The sequence below is a fragment of the Manduca sexta genome, chromosome 19 (genome assembly GCF_014839805.1).
Source record: "Manduca sexta isolate Smith_Timp_Sample1 chromosome 19, JHU_Msex_v1.0, whole genome shotgun sequence".
Classification (NCBI taxonomy): Eukaryota; Metazoa; Arthropoda; class Insecta; order Lepidoptera; family Sphingidae; genus Manduca; species Manduca sexta.
This window is the reverse complement of record NC_051133.1, coordinates 10,270,672-10,293,216: the sequence shown is the minus strand read 5'-3', so window position 1 is coordinate 10,293,216 and position 22,545 is coordinate 10,270,672. Positions and strand designations below refer to the sequence as shown.

Below are 22,545 nucleotides of genomic sequence, written 5' to 3'. Positions count from 1 at the left end.
AATTAGGTTAAATTATTTTTTCTACGGCTATAATCGACCTTTATGGCCGGTTCGAAGTCTCTGGAAGCGAGACATTTATCGTTTTGCGAGACTAAAGCGTCACAAGTTCACAGGCGTCGGGGCGAAGTTAAAATAAAACTCAAGCCATAAAAAAAGATTGACGATGCTTGTACAGCTTCAATTATTTAAAACAGCTTCATTTTTAAAATGACGTACGTTTGTTAGCCTGAGAAGGGTCGGCTTATACAAACACACCGAACTTTTGGATGAGCTCCTTTGGCGCTCGCAACCCTTGAAAATTAAGTGACCATACTAAAAGCAATCTACGAACGAGTTAGGAATCTCGGCTCTGGACGATCACTGGGAGAGGACGAGATATCAACAATAAGGAAAGCTAAATTGATTAATTCATAGCACGGGTGAATTTAAGAACCTGAATAATTTATTGCCTAAATAAGGCAAAGATATGAAGATTAACATAAAATCGCTCTTATTATGTTTGTTATAAAAAAATATTAACGAATGGCACATGAAATCAAGGTCCGATAACTCACTCCACTTCACCAATAATCTGCAATGAAAGCTATTTATTTACAAGTGTTGCTATCTTGTGTAATCGGATCTAATGCTTTCGAGTGTGGAAACTAACTACTTAAATCGTGTTTTTTTAAGGCGGGGAAAATCCCCTATAAAGCGGAACTTTATCCCAGACACACATTTTCACGCGGATGGAGCCGCGGTCAGAAGTTAGTAATCTATAAACGCGGGGTGGGTGGGGGATTACATATCAAGTAGCGGAACCTCATCGACCCGACATACCCAATGCGAAAAACAGATATAAACAAAGCTTCTATAGTAATCAAATTGTCAGAAATAGAATCATTTGAAAAAAAATATCTATAAACGCGTGTCTATCTTTATTGTTTGTAAGTGATAACATAGGCCAGGCCTATTTGCGGTTTTTTCATGATACAATTGACTAGAGCATTCCGCATCCTGCGGTGAGCATTTAATTGCTAAACTGAATGTACCGGTACATTGTTACCGTTAAGGAAAAGAACGCTCTAATTATTTTGTACTCTATTAATTATTGTGAGCATTGTTGATCATATTGATGTACAGTCAGCCACATAAGTAGCTGAATACTTTAAGAACATCAAATAGTCTATACAAGTAGAGTTTAATTATTTATTTTTTTCTTTATGTGAAATAAAGTAAATCCCTTTATTTTATTTTTGTGAAAAAAGAATTTTTTTTTGTAAGATATGTCTAAGCGTCTACTTATATGGCTAACTGTATTTAAAAGTCCTCAGTCATTTAACCTACGGAATAAAATATAACTCACGATATTCAAGTCAGCGCTAAAACAAAAATGACAATAACTATACCCTCAGACTTATCACCAAAAAATCTTCACCTACCTTGGGGTATACAAGGGGCCTCATCAGCGCGCCAAACACAGCGCAATTGAGGATCAGCCCGGCGAGCAGCAGGTTCGCATTCTGCCACGAGCCGAATTCGTTCAGCAACAGAGCAGCTAAGGGCGCGAAACTGAACGTGCCTACTCCGGAGCCACATACAGCGATACCGGTAGCAAGTGACCGTCTCGTTTCGAAGTAATATCCCACGGCTACCACTGACGGCAAGTATATCATACCGAAGCCGATACCTGCAAAGAGACGAGATTTTTTAATCCCAGATGTATCTTCGTAAATAAACTATGACTTAAACTCATATACCACAGTTGACAACGATTTTAATAAATTATGTATATTATAGAACTCATATGATAGACCATTTACTCTCAAAGTTCAGGGACATGCTGTCATTACACATACAGACAGTAATTAAAAACATAGAGACATTTAATTGTTGCCTCTTATTAAATGTTTTTGCAACCATAATTGACACATCCCTACATTGATCCTTGTTGATGTTACAATGAGCACAATAAATTGAGGATGAGGACATTTTAAATAATGCTTTTAAAAACCTATAATTTTAAAATGGCTTCAAATTTTACATGTGTTTTAGTAATCCAATCAAAATCATTATAGTCGTATACACATAATAATTAGTAGATTTCGGAAGAGTCATACAATTGCATGATTAATGAAGTTGCATCCATGACATCTATTCACCGTGGATTGTTTATTAGAACAACAAAGCAAGGAAACAAAATCAAAACAATCGAAGCTCACATTTGAGCTCCGATTCTTTTTAACTCATTAGTCACAAAGAATTAGAGGGCAAAGAGTATATGATCACCAGTGTTCTCGTAACCATGAAGGCTGCAGGTTTCGAAACATAGAGTAAAACTTAAACAAATTTATCGCGAAATAACCCGTAAATTATTTTTATCACAATGTAAGTATTTTTAATATAATTGTATTTATTCGATAGCGAATTCAATGATGAGTTAGATTCACCATCTGTGTTTTTAAATCATATCTCTACACGCAATTCAGATGTCTATAAATCTAGTTGTAGTTAATTATCTTCTTTGAAGCAACGAAGCTGTGATACGTATGTCATCAATTTGGCAGTACACCAAATTACACATCTTTGTACAATTTGCAAACACCATGCTAGCAATAAAATTATACTAAAACATAGGGTTTGTGTGGCACATTAGAAGATTGTTGTTTAGATTCCATTAGCATCCTTGTTATACCTACCACAAAATAATTTATTTATTCTAGCCCTGTGATTGTAAATTGAATTATCAATAGTAAATCAAATTCTATACAATTTAAAACACAATATTTTAATAATTTAAAAACCATAATGAATTCAAAGAACAAATAAACAAACTTTAATGACAAGGGCATTGGAACATTTTTATTAAAATATTATTATAATACAAGTTATACTTAGTATATATTGAAAATGGAATTTTACTATCGAATCAAAATGTTTTGTCCTACAATCAAATAACCTCAATATAAACGAAAGAAAAAGTTTCCTAACGATTCCATTAGGGATTATAAATCTGTAAATTTCGAAGTTAATAGCATTTTTATAAAGAGCTTACTTTGATAGGTCGTTGGACTGGTTTTGGGCAATGAGCCAGGTCAAGAATTCTCAAGATCGAACTTTCCTGAACAAAGGATCACATTCCCGCTTTATTAAAGTTGACCTTCGAAGGACTTTACGCTTAGCAACGGACTGACGTATTGAATAAGTGTATATTGATTTTGTATAAAAATGTTCCCTTGAACCAGTATGTAACGATTATTCAAACCACGCTTAGTTTAAATGTTGAATCCTTTTTTATTCAATAAAAAAAAGAACTGTTTAAATACGTTACTACAATTCCAATTATTTATTTACTTATCGCCATGACAAAGTACACATACAAAATGTACATAATCAGGACTATCATATTGCATGAGTCAGAGTTTGTGTTGTCGGCCCACAAATCGGTATATGAAACCGCACAAAGGAACAGATGAGTTGTTGCCTGCTGCAAAGAGGTCGACGCTACTCGTTCATTAAATACGTCACTATCCGGTACATATTCCACATTATTACACTTCAAATTAATTAATCATCAATTTACACACAATACTGAAATGAGCAAACGAAAGAAGTTCAGTAGGGTAATGCAATACGCGGAATTTAGGTAATATAGTTTTCCAAGACAGTTGGGCGTGCCTCGGTCTTTGTCACCTTAATTTTCATACTCTAATTTGTACGCAAAGAAAATGAATTTATCACAAGCAAATATTATGTATAATATGTGAAACCTATTGTGCCGCTTCAACTAAGCTATTATTTTATGAAATAACAAAATATATATTGAGTATTTTTAAACTATTCATATGTAGGTATTAATATGGTTTTGATAAACATTATTTTCACAATATAATATGTATATCCAATCACTCTTCCCTAGATAATCGAAAGTGATAAAAAACATTACCCCACCGAACTACTGCGATACATAATCTGATAAGAGTACTAATTATTACAAATATTTAATGAACAAAAAATGTAAGCTGTCTGATAATCCTATTCGAAACGACTCATTGACAGAATTACAATCTATTAAATTTTGATTATAATCAACATTAGAACTTATATTTTGTACTGAATTGATGCATATTTTGTACATCGGCTGAGCTAAGCATAATGTCTATGAAGGTTTTGTTAAGGGTAAGTGATTACACTATAAATAAATCTGTACGTCAGGGAAGGAAAACATAATTATTGTGTATGCATTATACATGTGAGTAACTCATAGACGTGACGAATCGTTTCCGAATGGTCTCGACATTGAAATACGATGATCTCAATACGCCGGTGCCAAGTAGGACCGCACTACAACTACTGCTAAACAAACGCTAATGATTTCTTCAAATATCTTGTATATACTTGGTAAATATACATACATAATCCGGAAATAGCGAAGCAACAATAAAACGTAGTGCTTTAGTTTTATTATCATAAATTGGCGCCGCCGATATGTAAATATAGGTAGCATTTACGTCAAGTAAAAGACGGATATTATAATCTGACGGTTACCCTTATTTCATCGAAAGCAAATTGCGATATTCTTCAGAAAACTATTATAGATCACAAAGAGAGATGGCTTGCAGCGTTTAAATTTGTACAAAATATAAAAAGAAATGTAATGGAAAATCTTGAATATTTTATTCAAAGGCGCTACTTGCAAGGAGCTTACGTCGTGTAAAACTACTCGAACAATGGAATATCAATGTTGACTTTGTTCGCAAAAGTCCGTTTATTCATCTATAGATCTTATCTTCTTATTTTTAAGATTGAATTGTGACAAAATTTTACAATTAAACATCACCATGATCGTATAAGGCGCCGTGGTGTCTGTGATATCTGGCACTAGGCCAAAAGTACGTCAGTTTGACCTTCGTATAGACAAAGACTACTATTTGTTTATAATGAGGGTAACTTATGTTGTTATGCTTTGTTTAACATTTTGTAAAAATACAAATTGTCTATACAATACCGAATATTATTTCTCATGAATATCTGTACCTACCCTAAACTTGGTTTCTTGAATGGAATCGAAATTGAAAGTATCACGAAATCACTAAAAAGCAATCGCTGTAATTGCCGTAACATTTTTAAATTTGGGCAGCCCTTAATTCTAAAAATAAAGTTAATAATCGTATTCTACAAGTCCTTGACTACACACATGTCAACTAACATAGGAAATGAATACAATGTTATTCCCGACACAGTCGGAACGCGGAAAATCGGGACAATAATTTTATTGTACACAATAGACGTAAACACCTCCAACTATAATATACTGCTTTCTATCGGCTATTCACATCGCTGGCATAGCATATTATGCATTCGTAGAATGGTTAGCCCGCTTTCCTTGTGCTGATTGACAAAAGAGCTCAACTCATCGAGAGAGACGGTTAGTTATTCCATTTTGCAATATACACGTTTGCATTGGCATATGTCCAGTTTCACACACGGTCGGTGCCGTTTTCAAGGGTTACAGAGAACAAAGAACGTGTTGAAACAGTTTTAATATTTCAAGCATCTTGTTCGAGGGCCAGTGGGAATTTCCAATAAACCACGGCTTCTATAGATTAAATGATTATTGTAGATGACTGTTAAATCAATTTGTGATTTAACAATTTGTAAGTTCTTTCTGTTATGTCAATAGATATGTGTTTACTTACGATATGATTGTTTAAAATTCATCCCCTTGGACAGAACCGGATCGGGCACGTCTAGCCGATTAAATAAATAAAGTTAGGGAGGTAATCATGTAAACTAATAAGATTACCGGGTAGGGACGTGCTATAAATTCAGCACAATAAACAGCCAATAGAGATAAGTAATCGGGAACGATCGTAACGGAACATCGATACCTCTCGGTATTTCCCAAAGGATCAGTAATACAATACACATCACGTGGAATGAGGGCTGTTAACACGCAGCGCGACTCGGTATCACTTTCAAAATTGGAATTAACTATTCTAAAACTCCTTACCCGGTGTCTTGGTAAGTAGGTAGGTATCAAACTTTGACTCACAATATGTCTAGATAGATACTAAAAGCTTGAAACGCGTCGAAGAAAATAGAGATGAACAGTTCCCGTCTATGTCCAACTTCCGCGCTCAGTACGCTTCGAATTGTCATCGCTGTTGCTACGCAAATTTACATTACTTATTTAAAAATGTCGGTTGATTGGTCTTTAAAGTATTCAGAAACTACATAGATCGATCTAAAACAAAAAATAAGCCAGGTTTAGATAAATTAATTTAATTGCCGTTTCTTTTGGATTGTCAGTTTTTGAAATCAGCATTTCCTAAAAAAATAAGAATATAGATGTAAAGAAAATGTTTTGAATAACGATAAATATTGACATATTTTATTTAATATTGACATTTAAAACTACAAATTCAATTATAGCTTTGATTAAACATAAAAATATAATTACACGGACCATATCGTACATTTTTAACAAAGCTAAAGAAAAAAAAAATCAGTGAGAAATAATTTATTATTAATTTAAAGTGTAAAAATTTTAACACCATACACACTAAATTTGATTTTTTGATATGTATAAGGGCTCCTTAGCATCATTCACGCAAAATGCTCCCCGTATTCCAAGGGTTAATATAAATAGAATTGAGGATTTGTGTATTTAAATTTAATCAAATCTTCGTTATTATTGAAGTAATTCCAAAATTATAATCAGAGAAACTAAATATTTTGTTTCGAACAAATTAGTTTTTAATTTTTTCGCATTGTAATTTTCTTCGTGTCGTAATGGAAATCGTGCAATAACTGGTATCATTATGCACGCACACAAGGCTAAAAAGAAATACGTAGGGACAGCGTATGACGCAGCTGTCACGCACACTAGCTTGTAATACTTGGCTTACTAGTTTTAGTGTCATTGCAGTGCGCTACTACGTCTAGACATTCATTTGTCAAAGGTATCAAGCATTTAAGTATTTATTATTCACAATCAACGCAAAAACTTAAATGAGTAATAGAAACCTAATGAACCTTAATGATTTCTTTAGCTTTAATCTATGATACAGATCTATGATACAAATAAAGAGCATAAGCTTGTGAGTTTGCAGGGGCTAGTCTCTAGAACTACTCAACTGATTTTGAATATTCTTCCGCTAATAGGACTATATTACTTCTGAGTTCTTTATGCTACTTTTTATCCCGAAAAAAATTGCCACGCGGGCGAAACCGCGGACAATTAACTTAATGAACATTGCAAGTAACAAAACTGCTCTCTAGATATTAAATCTCGTAAGAGCCTTAATGCAAATGGTTCTCTTGAAAGCACTAAAGTTACAAAGGCAAACCGTCCCGCACCGAAAATAACTTAATTCGCTCATCGACCTATGACGCAGCCTGAGAAATATTTTTGAACCTAACAAAGGAAAGTAACAAATTTCATACTATCATGACGTTGCGAAATGCATATATTTACTACGTAGGTGACTCCTATAACCTGGAAGTCTCGATCACGAGCCAAGTTTATAACGACCTTTTTAAATACACAATATGTTCCTAGGCGAGAAGGATATTTATTATATCAAATCGTTTAAATTTAGACACATTTACCAAAGAATAGATACTAGAAAACTCTGTATAACACTGACCATTTCATTAATTCGCGGGATGTGTATAAATAGAAACGGATCCCGTACATCAGTTATTAGTGTTAATTGCCGAGCTGGAATATGACCCAAATGAGCTGAACGCTCGCCAATACATCCTTTGCGCGAGCACTGAGTCAGTCGGTCCAAGGTTCCAAGGACGCCGCGACTAGCCGACGCCATCCATGGCATGTTTGTGCCAATGTGCCAAGGTCGGCACACGCCAAGTTTACATAACACTCGCATTCACCAACCAGCGCTGCATTTTGTTTTATTGCTCTTGTATTATCTCCGAAAATAGCATTTTATTAATAGTTGAAGGCTCTCAACTAACGATTCGTAATGTCTACTCATTTAGTGCATATTATAATATTTAACTATTTGAATTTACTTATGCGATGATATTCATGAATGTACAGTAACTACACAATGGGGGTCTGGGAGCGATTCCAAAGCCATGACATATCTTTGCTGAATTTTTATACAGAAAAATTATAAGTAATAAATACCCATTGATATTTTCCATGGAAGATTTTATGCCAGAGCATCGGTTGGTAGATAAATAAGGCAATATTTTTAAACGTGTTTTGCTGACCCTGTGTTACCGAATGTAGGTAAATTCAAGTCGTAATCAATAGCGACGCAATTATTCCAGAACATGGCTATACATTTGAGTTCAGAAATGAAACATTGCGCTTACATTCGCGTATAAGATTTTTTTAAGATAACTACAATATTACTCAAATGACTGAAATCTCTAAACAAGCCACAGCGTCATAATTGCCATCGATCGACAGCTTTGCAAATTAAACGCAAACACCGAATTATCCGCATGGAGTAGTAAAATCCGCTCCGTATGTACGCGCATGGCCGAATGGCGCCACGTTTTCAGCCACGAGTGCGAGCATCGTTGTTGGCTTCAGGTAGAGCACCTACTTGTAAGTAATATAATGAAATAAAGCCATTACTAACTTAAGTATTTTTTGGATGAATAAGTTAATGTAGTTAAATAGATACGACATTGCATTCGAAAATAACAACCAATAATCACAAAAATTATGGTTCATTTAACATACTCGTATAGTATTACTAGACTATAATTATAACGTAATAAACCAATGTATCTATAATAAATGTTTTGTATACGTGCGAGCATCCGTTTTATACAAACACACTCCTCTGGTATAAATCTTGTTGCGTGTAAGATAAACGTGACGCTCATTCACAATTCCATTAATAAAATGTAAGTGTTTGTTTTTAAGCCGATATAATCCGTGGAAGATTAAAACGTGGTGAGTATGTAGGAAAAAATATCTTTCTTCGACAAAAACAAGTCTAACCACTATCGTGTGCTTAGCAAATTTAATACTATGCACTTAAGGCATAAAATCATTTCATTGCTTAGTAACTGATAAAAAAACTAATCTAACACTGGAATTAACAATCACTATAACACAAACATAACATTGCTACTATTAAAATCAAAAAGTATTTTTTTCTACTTCCGTAACAATAAATTGTTCGTATTACTTATAACAGAAGCTATTTATAGGATCTGAGATCGGAAAACCTACACGTACATCTCTACTTACCTCCAAGCAATCCATAGGATATCATCATCATGGTGACGCTCTTGCTGAAGGTGGATAGAACGAAGGCCGCCGCCGCCACCAGCGAGCCCGCCACGCACACCGCTCGGCATCCGTACTTGTTGCAAAGCGCCGATACTACAGGACCTGTAACAATACCCAGTAAGGTTGCGGCTTTTATAAAAAAAATAACTTACGTCTACGGCTTGACCTATGTAAAAGTCTGTCCGAGTAATAAAACCCTTAGAACGTACATATTTTGTTGTAGTGTGTGCGGAGTGGACCTAAACTTTGGATAATATAGGATATGTTACTAGTGTGTCTGCTCCTGCGTCGGAGGGTGCCAGGGATTTTGTAATAAAACATTTTGGGAGTATGAGGGGAAATGAGTAGGCGCAGATCACAGTTGACGTATGGAGCGACATAGTCGTAACACATGACAAAGCTCTTTAAATAAGGACTTAAAAAAAGAAAGCCTTATGGAACCATGTATTATTTCGAAATAACAAGTATGACGATCTCAAGCGCATTTACTGTAGAAAATCATGTCAACTCATTGACTCATTGTTGCGTAAAAGGAGAAACAAGCTGTCGCCTTTTTTAAATCAGTAGTGAGTGAGATTAATTTTTGTTATAACAAATGAAATAAAATCAAATGCATCCTTTAAAAAGAGATGTAATTTTGCATCTGTTACTAAGTAGATATTTCGGAATTCAATATTACGTTTGTTGTTCAAAATTTGCATTAACTAATTGTAGCCACAGGGGAACGTAATTTTTCGGGCCGCTAACTTAGTAGGCATTGATTACAATACGATATAAATTAACGGATCGAAATTAATTCGAATTATCACCAAAAGCTTTGATAATTTTTACTTAACATTTCAATGCAATAAGTTTGGGTCACCCTTTATTGTTCTATATTTATAAGACTTTCTACATATCTACAATATTAGTGCTCTATATATTTTTAAGTATCGTGCACGGTCGTATTTCAGATAGTAACAACGAGGCGTCAAGTTATTTCCTAGGCGAAGTAATACATATTTACATATACCATGAGTTTAAGTGCCTATATCAAATTTATAATTGAGAGTCTGTAGGCAAACGAATCCAATTACGACAACCTCTAAACAATCCATTAAGAAGCTAGTTAGATTCAAGTACATGAAATAAATGGAGAAAATAACCCTAAACGCCATTATTCTCAAATATACCGTCAGCTCATTAAATTAATGGCTAGTAAAATTATTCCTGTAATAAATCGTGAACATCATAAACTGAATGTAACGTCATAATCTCGAAATCCGTTGATATTATAACTTTATTTTTGCGTGGACGGCATTAAATATGGCAGGCCATTAGATGGATATTTAACAAAATTATCACATTTATATACGAAATAAAAATAGAATATTTTCACTAAATTATTCCTGTTACTCATACTACCACACTACATGTCCTTAATATGAAACACGGAAAATGTTCATAAATCTAGATATCTAGCACAATAAACGATATCAGTAATTTATAGTATCGGATATGATTTTAAGTTACTTAAACCTGGTGAAGTGCTAAAATTACCGACATTTAAAAATTAAAGCAGATGATATTTTCAATTTACCAATGAAGGTTTGTAGATATATAAACCCTTTGCAATTCATCTACAACTGGATATACAAATGATCTCTGCTTGATACAAAAACATAACAAAAAAGGGCAACTCATTTACTAGAACTAGAGAATTAAGGTATATTGTGTAGATACAAGTGTATCACCCTCGGGCGAGATATAGGTAAATACATATCGGCAAAACTAAGAAAATATAATCTATCTCCACAATTGCAACAACAAGGATGATACAACTGTCCTAATTATATTTACTTCTAAACATTTACAAACACGTTCAAAGTACGCATTTGATCACTTAATTATTGTAAAAAGGTTAAAATTGTTAGAAATAATTGAAGTGACCACCTTGGTACTAAAACCTACATAGCAAAACTTGATCTGCACAACTTTATATGTTCATTTACATATTTGTAATCGAGTTCAAGGAGTGCCGTAAAACATTTAATTTATTGTATTGGATGTGCACAAAATCCATTTAAAATAAAAATTACAAATAAGGAGATGCGTAAATAATAATTTCTCTTAAAAATCCTTTACTGTTGTGTAACGTTTACCCAATTGGGTATAACGGCAAAAGCTATAGGTGATATATTTGACATATGCACGTTAAATAAAAATAAATGGACTTCGCAGTACGGCATAAAGTAACGAAAGTCGAGAGGCAAAAGGACAATAATCCTCATCAAGGACCCCCGAAGTAACAAAAAAACATATATTTTTATAATTTTTACTAAATGTGATTATTTCCAATAATAATTATCATTAATGTACACAAAACTGAAAATGATGAATAATGTAATAATATATTTCAGGGATTATAAATATGTTTGTTCTTCATGTCAATAAACATGGGCGAACATGAGTAATTATTGGTTGCTCTTGCCAGCACTAACATTTAACTAGAAATAACAATAATTAAATGTAATTTAGATTCATTTGCCAGATAATGCACGCTTAAATGCCCCAGGTCACCGTGTCAGAGGTGTCAGGCAACTAAATGATAATACTTTCGCTACTCGTTGACAACATGGACTTACTTTATATATAATGGTATATCCCAAAAACCGAATCAATAGGAGATAGTTGATTTTTTATAATACATTTATTGAATATGTTTGTCAACAAAATTTTCACAGAAAAAGTTTTCAAAAACCACGCTATAATGAATAAGCTATAAAGCTTTAAAACTTGGTGGAAAGGGTAGCTGTCAAATAACAGTAATAGCAAACTGTGACGTCACCGTGTGTGGTGACACGCGAACGGTGGTCCATAACGAAGCGTGCGTGAACATGAGATGGCACCATAACCCCACCACGCCCCTACTCGCCCACAACAATATTTCAACTATGAATAACTGCTTTTTCAGCCAATTCAAAAGCTAATTTCACAAGAAAAATCTATATTTTGTTGTTTTCTGTTATATATAAAATAACGTACATGATCAAACCTAGGAAAGTACCCATTGTACAGATATGGTAAGTACTAAGGCAGTATTTGCGATCGGTATCATCATCGAGTACACCTAATCAGGTCAATACCGTACCTGTAATATACACAGATACCAAACACGATAATAAAATAGCGGATAAACATGTTGCCAAGACATTAACTCCCTGATTATTACTATTGAAAATCGGTATTAAAGATTTCGATAACAATCTAATGTCACGTAGAGTAAATAGACATTTATGTTTTTGCGATAAATAAATCCCCGCTATCGGTATTTATTGCTATATTCAGCCAACCAGTGAAGTAGCTGAAAAAAATCATATCTTTAAAACATTTCTACACATTAAATTCAATCAAAATATTCTTTTTTCTTTATCTAAATAAAATAAACAGTTTTTTTACTTTCGGCAAAGTGACGCCACTGCACCTGATGATAAGTAGAATAGAGTCCAATAGAATTTTGACTGACGAGAAATTCTAAGAAATTTAATTGATTCCTGAGCAACAAAATTAGTGAATTAATTGCAAATTTATGATCTGAACATTTCATTTTTGTTATTTATAGTTGTTTTTTTTAAAGTATTTCAACTTTAATGAAAACAAAGTCCGCTAGTGGAACAGGCATTCAATCCATGAATAATGTACGCATGCATCCGACAACGTGACCTGAATCTATAGGAAATGGCCAGCTCGTGCTGATTGATCCACCGTTGAAAAACAAATGCAACTGAGGAATCTGCGCCCCATCTGAATTAAGGTCACGTACGACGGTTAACGAGCGCTTCCACAACTGTATTCGACCATGTACTACGTCAACGTTTATTGCGTTATTAACACGCACCATATCCCAGGCCACCATTACGTCACAGCTCATCGCAATTACTATGAACCAAAGAAATGCTACAAGTCATATAAACTGTTAGCATGCTAATATTTATCGCGATTAAGTCATAAGCCATTTAAATACATAATCCCAATTTTAATACCTATACTAAATGAAATTTTGTTAAATATGTACACGTGCATTTAGAACGTGGGTTGTGTAAAATGATTGAACAAACAAACTATAATACCCACCGGCTGCAAGATAAACGCCAGACAGCAGACTGCCGACCCACGCGACCGTCCCTTTGCCCTCTCCGAAGTACGTGACCAGCTCTGGCAGGAATATACCGAACGTGTAGGCTATGCCGTCCACGATCATGTTGCACATGAAGGAGGCGAACACGACGACCCAGCCGTAGCCCCCGTCAGGGGGTGGCGGTAACGCGTTGTAGTCGAAGGCCTCATCGTCGTCGGCGTCGGCTCCTGCGCCTTCTGCCGTCAGTCGAGCTGCCTCCTCGCATGAGGTTTCACTTTCCGTCTATAACAAAATAGAAATAATAAATTAATATTATGCTGTATAAACGTTTGTATTGCAATTGTTTAACTACTCAACTTCGTATTTATTTATTGCATACTGCAAAAAATTTAGAACCTCAACGAAAATGTAAAATTTTTTAGCCACGACTCCCGTCTTCGTAAAAATAACAATTTGCATACCTTTTTTATCATTTCTTTACAAGATCTACGCTATATTTTAAGTATACAAATTGTGAACAAAATTAAATTTCACTAAAAAAATCATCACGCAACAAACATTGAGCCATAAACTTTATGACATTTAAGATATCACGGTATACCAGGTTGATAATGAAAACGGATCTGATATCACAAGCAATAAACGCTTGATGAAAATGAAAACACACTTGATAGATATTTTCGGAAAGTCGTGAGGTCATTAGTTTTAGTACTCGCCAGTCTGACCTTTGAAGGTTGATAATCTACATAAATTGTTGCTCTACATGGAACACAATGAATCAATTCGTTTAGGGCAAGAGTCTATAACTATCATCTACCACATTAATGTCGAAGCTCTTTTTAAAATGATCAAATATTACGCAAATTATTTTTAACTGAAATACCTTTTAGGAAGTAAACTGAAGTCAAGGCAAACAAAGACATCAATCATGCATTAGATTTGATTTTCTTTTCCGAGACAGTGATCAATTACATATTAAAATTGCTTTTATAGATTGCACTGATGTAGTGTGCCCCATAATCTTAACTCGTCATAATCTTTCGTATTAGCCTAGTTACAAAATTATCGCTCGTTATTCAGTATCATTGCCACGGGCGTCTCCAACATAAATAGCAATTGCTTTATTTTATTTGGGTATTATTAACGCAGCGTTAATTTTGATACGTTGCGTCACATCGAGTTAGTTATGATTGTGCACACTTAATTGTACACTTAATTTTTATTGCCGCCAATCGTAAACTCTTCGAATAAAATAAATCACAAAAATCTTAACTGCGCGACAGTTTACGCACTTTATTGTTGTGATTTTCGTGTATAGTCTCTTTAATATGTACATTGTTATCTCGGAATTCTGTACTGCTAAATTATAGCAGACGCCTCATAAAGTACATACCATAAAAACGCAATGACTCGGCACTTTGAAAATCGTGGGCAGATAGATCTTTTTCAGAAACCGTTCTGTATAAAAGGTAAATATTAATCAACGTATTACAGCGGTTGACTTCTTTTACAACTAACATAATATTATGGTCAGAAAGAGCGTAAAAATTAATCAACGTATGTAATTTAGAACTAGTTTTTTCTTTTTTATATAACACGTTTAATCTTTTATTAACCCCGCGGTCATTGTCATTGTCGAACACAATTTCAGTAAGATAACTACTGGCCCCAAGGTCTTCGCGCACGTGGAGCGTTTGATTAATACAGCATACTAGTGAGCACAATGTGTACTTATTTGCATACAAACAGGTACTGGATAAAGTGTTTTTGCATACTTGGCTGCATCATTGTTATTGTTTGTATAAAATAATGCACTTCATGCCAAGTTGCAACTTGCAACATGCAGTCCGAACTCCGATAGTGTCATGTAAAAAATTTACAGTGTGATAAAGAATAACAATATTCATAATGATCACAGTTGATAGCTAAATGAGGACATTGTAGTTAAGTTTTTCTATATTAAAATGTTGATTTTTATTCCACCATTCGCGTATGTATCCATGCCATCTAATTACAGATAAACATGACATCATATTGTTTAGATAATTATGTCCACAAACATAAATGTGCGTAATAGTTTATCGACACTGCAACTAGGCGAATAGTCCGTATCGCAACCAATATTCTATATGTTTACATTATGAGTGAGAGCATTGCTTTGTTCTCACAGCATACTCTATACCATTATCGTTTTATCACCTCTTTGTGTCGCCGTCTGATGTGTTGTCGAGTCACACAACAGTTATCTATCATCCTTTGTCTCCCATAACTGCCAATAATTAACAAACATTTTCAGAGTTTATTTTTTGTTTACATCGCATTGATATAAAGCATAGTTCATATTATAAAGTATAATTTATATACATGTTTAAATTGCGTAGATCGGAATCTACCCGAAGCTAGTTTGTGTGAACAATAATATTATGAATCATATATCCCATTTAAATGCATAAAACGACGAAAACAGGTCGGAATGTGGTTCATGACGTTGTTATGGCAAATTTTGCTAGGGAAATGATTAATAGTTTACATAATGGGAATTGCCATACATATTATTTATTATATAAACCCAGATTATAAGCTTAGCACAAATGACAACATATTATATCGAGAGCGGACATGGGACAGGTAATTATAATTTTCAGTAGTAATATTAAAACTCTACCTGTCCCGTTTCCACACTCGACAGATGCCAAATTGTATACTTGATGCAATTACGAATTCGCTGTTTTTACTTCATAAAAAATTTGAGGACAGAAACTGATGAAATCTGTATTACGTAGATAATATTTTTCTTTTAAATTATAACTAGAATTTAAAAAAATCAATTTACCATTAGTTTATTCTCATACTGACTAAATCGATAAGTAAAAACGACTGGCCTTTAACGATGTTGATGTGCTCACAGTGAAATTTCATAACACTGCCACTACAGTGATAAAAATGCGAATAACAATTGCCTAAGATAATACCCGTGCTTATTGATTTAGGTCAAGACTTCGATAAAACCGCCAAGAAACGATAAAACTAGTTACCCATTCCTCTCATTATGAAACAACGGGACCGCTGACGATATAAGTGCTTCAGTTGAAGGAAATCGAAACATTAATGGAAATTTCCAAATAGCTCTCATAACACATAAACATTTTAATAACGTCGTTGGTTTCGGTACGCTATAGAAATCTATGGCTCATTAAAACACATACAATGCCGCGTCAAGGACTGCCAACGTTACGTCTCTATTAGAAGTTGGAAGTATTGACCCCAGATGTCGAAAAATTACCCATATATCAAGAAAACAGTTGGTTGCTTACTAGTTGCTACCATGTAAATACATAAAAACTATAACTCTTGCGTAAATGTTATTTTATTAAACAATACTAAACTTCACAATGCCACAGAAAAATTGTAAGCCAATGTTTCCCTTGTGTTTCAAACAATTAAAAATTTCTTTTACGTAACTTCTCTTCAACATAAAAAAAAAGATCAAAAGAATTCTAATGTTTCGAACCCAAAGACGGCAAAGGCAGAAAATTTTCGAGGTTAATGAGAAGAATATTAGCAACCGTAGAAATTTGTTTTTATAGATCTTCTTGATAAACATAAATAAATGTAAACATAATCTAGTTGACCTAATTATTATTACATATGAGTTTAGGCAATAGTTCCAATAATAAACAGTAGGGATAAAACAGAAAATATTTATTGAGATGGATTTGGGGATAAAGAAAATACAATCAGTAAAAAACAGAATCGACACCTACTATATCCTATCAAAACAATCTTAAGAATCCCAATCTGTAGAATGTTTGCGTAGCGTCATGGAAATCAAGATCGGGAACCGACCTTGCGCAGTTTACAAAGCAAACTAGTCTGACATAGTGATTTATTTTGTTAACACACCGCGAGAATGAGAACACTTCCTCCAAAACTAAAGTTCGTCAGGTGACGCAAGAATAGAGAAAAGAAAAAGTCGATGATTTTTAAACCAGAAAAAATATCATAACACTATAAGTCATTGAAAATTGTAAATTAATGAACAAAGCTTAGTTATTTGCAGTAATAAATAGATGAATAAATGCGGAAAATAATAAACAATCAGGAAGGGATTAAAGACGTCAAAATATTTCAGTGCATTTACAACCGCAAATACATATTTCAAATGATACAGAATTCTTAACTTTGAATTGACTCGATACAATATTCCGCATTGTTGGACTATTAATTAAATCGATAACGTTTTATGTTCTGTATATTTCATACAATATAAAAGTTAATGATACGTGACATCATCCATTGCATTATTACCGAGTAGTAGTTAGTACTCTACGATTATTTAGTTTAATGTAATATCACTATAAGGCTTAACTTATTAAAGTTGAAAATGTAATAAATGTATTTTGATGTGCAGTACTACGCATAAGTCTTTCCAATAAAAAAAAATCGCAAATATATTACTACAATATAGTTGTAAGATTAACAATATACGGCCTCTAGATATAAACAAAGAAACAAGTTGAATGAACCGCTGAATCAGAATTACCAAAAGTGCAGTACGTACTCAGTATAAAGATTTTGTATGCCAAATGCAAGTATGTGTAAACTCCAAAATACATACTTAAAAGTGAACACATATACCTACTGACTTACAAAAATAAATTTGCTAATTGGTGAGCGCAATTCAGAGAATCACTACGTATTACTAAATTCTGAGAAAATTGCGCCACCAAAGGCATCTTGTTTATAAATTTTTAAATATATTTTATAGACAACAACAAACCGTAAACAAAAAACACACATATTAATATATAAAAACATTTAAGTGTTGATATTTCTGCCAATCACTTACTTCCTCAGTTGACTCGTAACAAAGGATAATATTATGGGTTTTACCTTGCTACCACGTTGTAAATACATATAAAATATAATTCCTGCGCAAATTTTATATTATGATTTCTTATGTTTACGCGAATGTTAGACATTGAAATTAAACTAATTTTCCGGATTCTATCGCGGTTTTTTGGATTTTATTTTTCTCCCGACGTTTCGAAGACTTTGCAGCCTTCATGGTCACGGGGGGGACTGAGGTGTTGTTCATCCGTAAAGCCAAAGTTACAATATCTACATACATTTTACAATTATACAACTTTTTAAAATTTAAAAAGTTGTATAGTTTAATTTCAAAATTTTATATTGTTTAACAATACTGAACTTTACAATGTTACAGAAAATTTGTAAGCCAGAGTTTCCCTGGTGTTTCAAATTTAATTATTTTTACACGACTTCTCTTCACCGTAAAAGAAAAGATCAAAGGAACTCTTAACGTTTCGTGCCTAAAGACGGCAAAGGCAGAAAACTTTCGAGGTCAATGAGAAAAAATATTAGAAAATGTAGAAATTTACTTTTCATAGATCTTCTAGAAAAATAAAGAGCTTACAATATTCATTATACCGATATATCGTCGGATTAGACAAAAGCTGATAAGTCTACATATCAAAGATTACAGGAAAGTAAAAACACAGTAATTAATGAATTGGTCAAAATCATATTAAAATTTTCATAATCCTATAATCCATAATTAAGTAACAATTAATTACACTCATTAATCATATTGATTTGATTTTTATAACATTTGTTGCACCGTCTTAGACGATCATAATTGGAAGTAAAAAAATATTAAACGAAAGGTTATTTCTCGAAACTACTGCTATTATTTATTTTGTTCTTTTTTATAAATTACAGCACTGCGAACTATTTATTGATAAATCCTTATACTAATGAAATTAAATCCATGTCATTTAGGATGTTATATGCAAATATCCAAAATAAATAGAACAATTTTTAGGTCAACTCATATCAAACAGCCGGGCAACGTGGCCGAGTCGTGTGCCGTGATGCCCGCGCACGTGATGTCGATTGTCATTAATTGATTAGTGCCGCACGCCGCAACTGGTAACTTCAAACACATTTGTGATACCTTGTCACTCGTGGAGGATGTGATTATGCACATACGTAACCCTATTCACTATACACGAGTAACTATTATTATTTAGATCTTTACACCTTGAGATCGGGTTTTATAATTGCAATTCCGTAAACACTACGCGCAATGTATTAAATACATATACACATAATATTGTGTATATTTTAGTGTCACGATTCTAAAGATACATAGATTCTGAGTTTCCTAGATACACACACACACACACACACACACACACACACAACATCACGCATTTTATCCCCTAAGGGGTATGCAGAGGCGCAACCAGGGCACCCACTTTTCGCCAATTGTGTTCCGTCCCATGATGTGATAGGGGGCGAGCCTATCGCCATATCGGGCACAAATTCCAGACTCCGGGCTGATACTGAACAGAAAAACCCAAATATCACTTTGCCCGACCCGAAATTCGAACCCAGGACCTCGGAGCACTGCCGTACCGCGCATGCAGTACAACTACGCCACCGAGGCAGTCAAGTTTCCTAGATACAACTCGCAAATTTTAATATTACTTATAGGAAATGAGAAAGCTTGTAAAAGTTTTTATGTTTTATAAATTACTGATTAGCCACAATAAATTACCAATGGATTGGGAGTTTAAGATATAGATAGATCAAATCCTGAATTTGTTTATATTCCGGGTAAAATGCGCAATGGGAAGTGAAGCAAAATAAATTAATTTTTATTAGATCTAAACACTATCTATTGCGCTCTACCGATGACCGGCCGCGACGTTCAAAGCTCCAAAGAGCATTCGCCGTATCACTTTTGGTACCTACACCGCGAGTGCTTTGAAATTGGTTTACCATCTTTTAGAACATTATACCATAAATATGATTTATAAGTTCTTAAAATGTATATTAATATTCATTATACATAGTGAAAAATACGCCCTTTTTAAAAAAAAAATACTCTTTTATCTTTACTTGATGTATCTGATCCGATATTATTAATAAGTTAAACATAATTGAATATCGCTAGAGTTAGGCCGATATGTCATAAAGTTTATTATAAATTTTCTTGTAAGATAGCTCATAAAACAGCAGATGGGCCACCACATGGCAAATTGTAACCGCCGTTGCGCGTAAGAGTCTACGTGGCAGAAGTCACAGGCAGTTGTCGACTATCACAGCAAGGAATGTCGAAAGACGAAAAAATATTAAGATATTGTCGAATCAGGCAAAAAGAAATAAAAGCGAGCTAAAAAGAATATGAAACAGGCTAAGTGTTGATAGTGTGTAGTGGTAGCGAAGGATCCATACAACCCGATTCCTGCCGGCTTTCCTATATGTATAATTTAATTATAATTAGAACGATTTGCAGACCGCATTCATGTATATTAATACATATATATATATATGTCGGGTTCCCTTTTGGAAAATTTCACATTCCGCCACTGGTGTGTAGCTCTACCATTCAAAATGATTTCAATATATTTTGAAAAGTTTGCAAGTCATTATTTTCTCCAAAAATTAAGTTAAAAAAATATTTAGTTAAGAAGAGACAAGATTTAAAAAAAAAAAAAAAAAGAATATCGGACAATACTGGTTGATTTTATTAATATCTTCAATACGTAATTCAGATTTTTGGTATGTCTATAATTATAATGAGAAATATAAAAAATATTAAGTTCTCGTTTATTACTCAAATTCGCCCACAATTTAGAAGTAGGCCGTTTATACTATATTTTATTAATATGAATCATATTTTTTTTACACTTGCTACCTTAATTTTACTCTCATTATCTCTACTCACCCTTTTTTTCTCCATATATTCTAAAATTCAAGGCTAAAAACACAGAACTATTTAACACCACATCCACTTTTGACACAAAGTGAAACTACAATGGCCACAGATAGCAGCGGCAATTGGTCGTATACAATATACATAATTTGATAATTTTATATCCTAATCAATATGTAGGTATTGCTTGATAATTCGGCCACTAACATATTTTATGATGAGGAGACATTATTTCCTTCAGACTTAATATTGTAACAGATAATGCGCTGTATTTTTTATTAAATCAAATGTATAGAAGTAATAAATATTTCTTCATAGTAAGTCGTTCAATAATTTTTTTTGTAAAAGATTAGGTTTCTATTTGTCTTTAATATTATAAAAGATTGAAAAAGAAATAAAATAAACGCTCTACTTGCGCTCCAGGAAACGAACGCTAAACGATGCCCCACGCGCGACTTTGCTCTATTCGTTTTAATAAATTATTTTCTTGACATAGGTATACCTCCGTAGAATAAAGTTTATTGTTATATTCAAGTTTAATGTTTGGGACGTTCTGCTGTCTGGTTTTTTTAGATACATTCTAGGTATTCCCTAGACCTTAAAATCAGACCTTTTTAATACGTTGTAAGTAATGACTTACGATCAAAACATTTGGTATATTCGTTAAACTCGAACAACGTAGACTTAACTAGTTGAACCATATTCCAATATATTATTTATCACGTGAATCGTTCAATGTGACTAGGAACACATAGTTACCGGGAAGTCAATATGTAGCTCTCGATTTCCTAGAAATATGCTGTGTAAACTATTTGCCAACCGCCATGACTATGAACTTGCATTTTTCATTATATTATAAAGAGCACTGAATGCAATTTAGAATGTCACGTATGGTCAGCGTGCGTGCCATTCATTATGAATATAGCGACAGCTCAAAATAATCCAGTATAAATATTAATCTATTTACAATTCTCACCAAAACGCGGGTGCACTAATAATAAACTCGTGCAAGCTTTTTGGCGTTAAGCCTGGCCTATGTAGTCCACAATTTATTATTTTCTCGTATACATTGATTGTCGTTATGCCACATTTGCAAGGCGGTAAGCGGGTTCATATTTCTGCAGAACTAGTAAAAGGTATGAAAACATAAATGCTTAGTACTACTAATGTTTTAATAAAATCACATTATTATTCAAGGCAAAAATAAAACACCTTAATCATGTTTTACTGATGATTTCATTGACAAAATTGTACAGTACTGGCATAACTATCATAACCTACGACTCGCCGGACACATACAACTACTGCTCGAGACATTCTTCAGATTTATCTGTCCTATTGACCGTCCTACATTTTATCAACAGCACTCGAATCAAGCCGACGGCGTCACGTCGCTTACAAATTGTATTGTGTATATTTCAT

General features: G+C 33.7%; 1 protein-coding gene across 4 annotated transcripts in view; it reads right to left on the bottom strand.

Moving 5' to 3' along the window:
* The window catches only part of LOC115440853 (monocarboxylate transporter 4), a 51,884-nt gene that overhangs the window by 17,793 nt on the left and 11,546 nt on the right, over positions 1-22,545 (bottom strand). For 3 of the 4 annotated variants that reach the window (XM_037440302.1, XM_030165346.2, XM_030165347.2), the window contains exons 2-4: positions 13,376-13,661; positions 9,221-9,364; positions 1,422-1,669 (exon numbers count right to left, since the gene is read on the bottom strand). In XM_037440302.1, the coding sequence (XP_037296199.1) occupies positions 1,422-1,669; positions 9,221-9,364; positions 13,376-13,661 (678 nt within the window). Of the gene's footprint in view, positions 1-1,421; positions 1,670-9,220; positions 9,365-13,375; positions 13,662-21,135; positions 21,275-22,545 lie in introns of those variants that run through there. The other variant, XM_030165348.2, reaches the window with a different exon arrangement.